Here is a 7,222-nt window from a genome sequence, read left to right on the forward strand (position 1 = left end):
ATTAATGAAGACGCCGTCAATTTTAGAAACTCCCACCATGCTGTCAGAGAAGAGCTGATGTTGATGCTTTTAAAGCATTCATGTCGTTGGATGTTTGAGCTGATAAATGGTAGGTCTGAGATCTCTAGATTATTGCAGAGTGCTTGTTCTACATCTAGCCAAGGTTCATCTAAGAGGGTATGTTTTAGCCATCCTGAGATAAACTGAAGCCTGTTGGCTAAGAAGTAGTGCTGAAAGTTAGGCAGTTCTAGCCCTCCTTTATCCTTGGTCTTTTGTAGTGTTTTTAAGCTTATACGTGGGGGTTTATTTTTCCAAAGGAATTTGGACATACATGAATCTAGAGATCTGAACCAATCTTGTGGCGGTTTAGTTGGGATCATTGAGAATAAATAATTTATTTTTGGTAAGACCATCATTTTTATAGCGGCAACCCTTCCCATGAGTGATATGGGTAGACATTTCCATCTAGCCAGATCATCTTCTACCTTCTTTAAAAGTGGGATATGGTTTAATTTAGTTAGATCTGCAAGCTTGGGAGAAACATTAATACCTAAATATTTTATATTTCCCGATTGCAGTGGTGTAGAAGAGGAATTATGGAGGGAGCAATTAATCGGTAGAACTGTAGATTTTGACCAGTTAATTGAGTAATCTGATATTCTTGCAAAAGAGTTTATCAATTCAATCACCCCAGAGATATTGGTTTGTGAATTTTGGAGAAAGAGTAACACATCATCCGCATAAAGGCTGATTTTATGTTCCACGTTCTTGCATTTTATGCCCTTAATTACTGAATTCTGTCTAATTGCTGCTGCTAGTGGTTCAATAAAAATTGCAAACAGTGAAGGGGAGAGTGGGCATCCCTGCCTGGTGCCCCTCAAGAGACAGAAGCTGGAGGATGTCTGGTCATTTGTTCTAACACAAGCTGTTGGGGAATTATATAATATTTTTAACCAGTTTATGAAAGAGGATCCAAAACCAAATTTGTGTAAAGTTGCAAATAGAAATTTCCAGTTAACTGTCGAATGCTTTTTCTGCGTCTAAAGAGAATATTGTAGTTTCTAGGTTTTTACTGTATGAGTAGTCTATCAAATTAAGTAATCTACGTGTATTTGTTGATGAGTGCCTACCTTTTATGAAACCAGTTTGGTCAGGATGAATTAAGAGGGGGGTTATTTTCTCCAGTCTCTTTGAGAGAGCTTTGCAGATTATTTTAAGGTCTACGTTTATAAGGGATATTGGACGATAGCTTGAGGGATATACAGGGTCTTTGCCTGGTTTTAGCAGGAGATTAATGTTTGCAGAATTCATATTTGATGGAAGTCTGCCCTTTTCTTTAATTTCCAACAACGTTCTGTAGAAAACTGGTGCTAGAATCGACCAGAATTCTTTGTAGAATTCTGCAGGAAAGCCGTCTGGACCTGGAGCCTTATTATTGGGCATACTTATCAGGGCTTCTTGGAGTTCACCTGGTGTCAGTGGTGAATCCAGTGCCATTGCTTGAGTGTCCAATAATTTTGGAAGAGTTATGTTGTCCAAAAACTGATCAATTTCTTTTTTAGATGGGTTTATTTGTGGTGAATACAACGTTTTATAGAAATCCCTGAAAATGTTGTTTATTTGTATCGGATCATATATTGTGTTCCCAGATGAATCTTGAACAGCACATATAGTTGTTTTTTCTTTATTTATTTTTAGCTGGTTTGCTAGAAATTGACCGGATTTATTACCATGTTCATAATTTTGTAGGCGTAGTCTTTGTACTAAGAATTTTGTTTTTTTATCAATTATCTCATTTAATTCTAGTTTTGTTTTGCGTATTTTGTTCAATGTTTCCTGATCTTGGTGGGACGCGTAGGCTTCTTCTAGTGATTTGATGTTTTTTTCTAATTCCTGAATATTTAACGAGGTTAGTCATTAATGTATTGCTGCATGGGCTGGGCTGTAATTGCATCGTAAGGTTTTAAAAACTGAGCTTTAAAATGAATAGTGATAATAAAAACTGAGAGAGGCCGACAGTGATCACTGACTTTTTTTAGGGGCTTGTTCAGATTAAATAGAAAAAGATACAAAGCATTAAGACACAACAGCTTTAATAAACACAGAGTAGTTTGGACCTGGAAGCAGGGTTCATATGTCATCACTTAAAGACCGGATATCCCACCTGCTTTGATGTCTTAATGCAGTACAGTTGTTATTATATCACTTGTCGCATCCTGTTTATGACAGTTAAAATAAATAACATCCATATAAGAAATAAAATTGTCTTGTGTAAACTGTATATGGTGTTAAATAGGCCTATACTACTGTACTTTAATGTCGGGCATAAGGGTGGTACTTTAAGAACCATATATTTTATACGGTGGTACTCATTGTGAAAAGTTTGAGAACCACTGACCTAAAGGATTAATTATTAGAATCTCGGCTTCAGATAGGGTGTCAACCATTATAACCTTGTTGGATAGATCAACAAATGAAGCTGGGTTCATTTAAAGATCTAACTAGGCCTGTTGTCTTATTGGTCCTCTTTCCCAAGATTGAAAGAACTTTCTAAAATCTTTTGAAAAAAGATTCTGAATTCTAATAAGGATTTTCTAAATATTATATAGAAAATCATTTCACTAAAAACACAATAAAAATTGTATTGAAGAATCAGGCAAGTTACAGAATCAAGTGTTGTTTATTTTGTCTACACTTTCCAGGTCTATACTACCGTAGCAAAGGGTGTCATGGTCCTGAGTCTGCCGACTCAGTGTTTTATGTTTCTTTATGCTTTTGTTCATTTATACATATTCTGTTACGAATTGCCATTTGTTAGGTTTCTGTTCTGTGCTTTCCCTGGTTCCACTTCTGTGTTCTGTCTGTCTATGGTGTCACACTGTCTGTGTGTGAATCTGTCTGTTTAGTTCAGCGTCTTGTCCAGTTCTGTGTCTGTGAGTTTCCTGTTTTATTCTGAAGGTCTCTATCTAATGTGAGTGTGTTCAGTTTACGTTTCCCCTGTCCCGTCAGCTTTGATGTTCTCCTGCCTGTTGCCGGTTCGTCACTGCCTCTCCCCCATTCTGGAACCCTCTCAGGTTTGTCATTTAGCTTTCCCAGTGTAGGTCTTTAGTTTTGTCTTCCCTCTTTGCCTGTTTTGCCATCTCACCACTGTGTAAATAAAACATCACTAGCATTATCATCTACTGCCTGCGTTTTGGGTCCTTTCTCCCTTCTACACCACACGGCTCGCCTCGGCAGCCGTGACAAAGGGTTTATATATGACATATAAATATATATATATATATATGTATGTGTACATGATATACCCCAATGAAGATAATTAGATGGCATGAGTTTTATATTTAATTTGTCAATTTACAATTAACTGTGTAATTAATTTAAATAATGTTTCAAACAATTGGGTTCTTATATAATTCGAAATTTACCAAAAGAAAAATATTGCAGTGATGTGAATGGTTTTGGAAAAAGATTTATTTAGGGATCAAATTTATGTTAAACATGCATTTTTCTTTCATTTAAATATGAATATATATGGAGTCACAGTTTTCAAATATTCTTGTTAGTTTTGATTTTACTGTATTCTTTGTGCTTCTGTATTCTAACACAAGACAACAGAATAAATATGTTGAAAGAAGATTAATTAGAAATCAGCATAAAAATGTAATTAGAAATGTTAAGATTATCTGTTAAACTTTAATATTTTGCATTTGTGAAAAAAATAACATGTTAAAGGAATACTTTTACATTACATAACTAGTTGTTTAAAAATTAGATGATTGACATCAGACTGGTACTCTTACGTTGTTAGGTTAATATGATTAACGGGAAAAACACATTTTCCAAATACACACATATTAATATAACTAAAAAGTAAAACAAAAGGTAAATGGACTGATTTTTATGTAGCACTTTTCTTGCCTCTCATTTTTTCTTTATACATCCTTGCTTGCAGTAGGCACAATAACGGGAGCAACAGCGATAACAGGAAAGTCTGAGCTGACTGAGGAGTCCAGGAGATCTCTCTGGTGCTGCTTCAGATTCTTCTACCTTTATTTGCTCTTGATAGATATTTGGAGAATCTAGTTGAACTGTTTGATTAGCTTTGTTGCTAGTTGTCAGTGTCTTAGACGCTTTGTTTTGTATGTAGAATTTCTCAATCTCACTAAGCATGCGGACCTTAAGTTGTTGGAGCTCGGTATATTTTTCATCAAGTGATTTGTGTTCTCCATCCCTGCCACTTACAGATAAAAACGTATTACTTTGCCCATGTTCCAACATTTTTCTTGTTTTCTCAACTGATGTCTTTTCTTTCTGAAATATTGATCTCCTAACAAAATGATTGATCACCTTTACTCTTTTATCCATATTGTTTCTCATTTTTTGACCTCTGAGCTTCATCTGATTTATTTCATTTCGTTCTATTCTAGTGTCCTTCCAGATTTGTTTCAAAAACTCAGTTTTTAAAATTCCCTTCTGTGTGAAGTCATCTTCCTCTGCTGACAAGATGGACAACGTTGCAAGATTTGTTTTCTTGACATTTCCAAATTCTTCACCTTCTCCTACTAACAGCAGACCTTCCTTGTCAGGTGTCAAGTATCTTTTGCTTCCTTCAAGATTAACTGCAACATCCTTCATCCTCTGCTTAAATTCATGTTCATTGGTCTCTTCATCCTGATGCTCATGTAAGCATTGTTTTACAACATCCTCAGTTTGGATTGCTTTGTCAAATGTTGTCTTAAACACATGTTTCTTTTGTTGTTGTATCTTGTCATAACCTGCAGTAATTTTAATTTTCTGCTTATAAATTCTGACACAATTTTGTTCATATGTGGAGATCACTTGTAATATTTTTTCATTTTCCCCCTCTACTCTCTTAATATATGTCGGCAAGTCTTGATGAATCAGTCTATTTAGTTTTCCTATAAGGTTTCTTGTAGAGATTGTAACACTACTGAGGATGTCCTCTCTGGGTTGTACATCAGACAGTTCACCTTTCAGGGATTTCCTCGCAATTAGTTTCACTTTCAGAATCTCTAGTGATTTCATTTCATCCATGACTTGGTCTCCCCTCATTTCCATCCCAGACTGCTGTTCTTCCACATTTCTCCTTTCCTTCAACAACAGTTCTTGTTCTTTGGCAATGTCAGTCTTCATCTCTTTCATCTCTTCTTTTTCTTCACTCATGATTCCCTTTGCACGTTCAAGCTCTTCTTGCTTCTTCTTCAGATTCCTCATCAGACTCTCCACTTTTGCTCTTTCACTCTGTAATTCCTTTTTCATGATTTCCACTTCTTTTGTTTGTCTTCTGAGGTCATCTTCCTTGACTTTTTCTTCATTATGTGTTAAGAAAATCTTGCTTAAAATGTCTTCAAGTCTTTCTTTTTCCATTTGAACCTGAAGGATACAATTTTTAATCTTGGCTTTTTCTTCATTTGTCTCATGTAACAGCCTGTTTACATGTTCCATCTTATTGAGCAGTTCAAGCTTTATGATTTCCATTGAGTCTCGTTCTTCTTTTATATTTTGTTTCTTTTCTTCCAATATTTCAAATTGTTTCTTGATGTCAGACATCAACACCTTCAAATCCATTTTCTCTCTATTCAGCTCCTCACTTTCTCTCTCCAGATCTTCTCTGTCGTGTCTCAGATCTTCTTTCACTTCATCAAGCTCTCGTTTGTCCAGTTCAAACTGCTGCTTCCATTCATTTTCTGTGCATTCTCTCTTGGTGACCATGTCTGAAAGGATACTTCTCACACCTTCCTTTTCTCTCTCTAACATTTCAGTGAAACAGCGAATGCTTTCTTTCAGTTCGTCTTGGGTTGGAAGTTTTTCTTCCAACACTGTTTGCAGCCTTGACCTGTTGTCAACATTTTGTAGTAATCTCTCCATTTTGGCTTTTATATCCTCCTTCAGTTGTTGAAGTTTCACTTTCAGAATCTCTAGCAATTTCATTTCATCCATGACTTGGTCTCCTCTCATTTCCATCTCAGACCGCTCTTCTTCCATATTTCTCCTTTCCTTCAACAACAGTTCTCGTTCTTTGGCAATGTCAGTCTTCATCTCTTTCATCTCTTCTTTTTCTTCACTCATGATTCCCTTTGCACGTTCAAGCTCTTCTTGCTTCTTCTTCAGATTCCTCATCAGACTCTCCACTTTTGCTCTTTCACTCTGTAATTCCTTTTTCATGATTTCCACTTCTTTTGTTTGTCTTCTGAGGTCATCTTCCTTGACTTTTTCTTCATTATGTGTTAAGAAAATCTTGCTTAAAATGTCTTCAAGTCTTTCTTTTTCCGTTTGAACCTGAAGGATACAATTTTTAATCTTGGCTTTTTCGTCATTTGTCTCATGTAACAGCCTGTTTACATGTTCCATCTTATTGAGCAGTTCAAGCTTTATGGTTTCCATTGAGTCTCGTTCTTCTTTTATATTTTGTTTCTTTTCTTCCAATATTTCAAATTGTTTCTTGATGTCAGACATCAACACCTTCAAATCCATTTTCTCTTTATTCAGCACCTCACTTTCTCTCTCCAGATCTTCTCTGTCGTGTCTCAGATCTTCTTTCACTTTATCAAGCTCTCGTTTGTCCAGTTCAAACTGCTTCTTCCATTCATTTTCTGTGCATTCTCTCTTGGTGACCATTTCTGAAAGGATACTTCTCACACCTTCCTTTTCTCTCTCTAACATTTCAGTGAAACAGCGAATGCTTTCTTTCAGTTCGTCTTGGGTTGGAAGTTTTTCTTCCAACACTGTTTGCAGCCTTGACCTGTTGTCAACATTTTGTAGTAATCTCTCCATTTTGGCTTTTATATCCTCCTTCAGTTGTTGAAGTTTCACTTTCAGAATCTCTAGCAATTTCATTTCATCCATGACTTGGTCTCCTCTCATTTCCATCTCAGACCGCTCTTCTTCCATATTTCTCCTTTCCTTCAACAACAGTTCTCGTTCTTTGGCAATGTCAGTCTTCATCTCTTTCATCTCTTCTTTTTCTTCACTCATGATTCCCTTTGCACGTTCAAGCTCTTCTTGCTTCTTCTTCAGATTCCTCATCAGACTCTCCACTTTTGCTCTTTCACTCTGTAATTCCTTTTTCATGATTTCCACTTCTTTTGTTTGTCTTCTGAGGCCATCTTCCTTGACTTTTTCTTCATTATGTGTTAAGAAAATCTTGCTTAAAATGTCTTCAAGTCTTTCTTTTTCCGTTTGAACCTGAAGGATACAATTT

General features: G+C 36.0%; 1 protein-coding gene across 1 annotated transcript in view; it reads right to left on the reverse strand.

Moving 5' to 3' along the window:
• Positions 1 to 3,709: 3,709 nt before the first annotated feature.
• Positions 3,710 to 7,222, reverse strand: part of LOC146623808 (uncharacterized) — a 34,099-nt gene continuing 30,586 nt past the window's right edge. The window contains exon 3 of the mRNA XM_085364846.1: positions 3,710 to 7,206. Coding sequence (XP_085220972.1) covers positions 3,922 to 7,206 — 3,285 coding nt within the window. The 3' untranslated portion in view covers positions 3,710 to 3,921. The remainder of the gene's footprint in view (positions 7,207 to 7,222) is intronic.

This window comes from Diplotaxodon limnothrissa, linkage group LG10 (assembly GCF_057381915.1).
Source record: "Diplotaxodon limnothrissa isolate DT_005_m linkage group LG10, D_limnothrissa_male_GT1.1, whole genome shotgun sequence".
Taxonomy (NCBI): Eukaryota; Metazoa; Chordata; class Actinopteri; order Cichliformes; family Cichlidae; genus Diplotaxodon; species Diplotaxodon limnothrissa.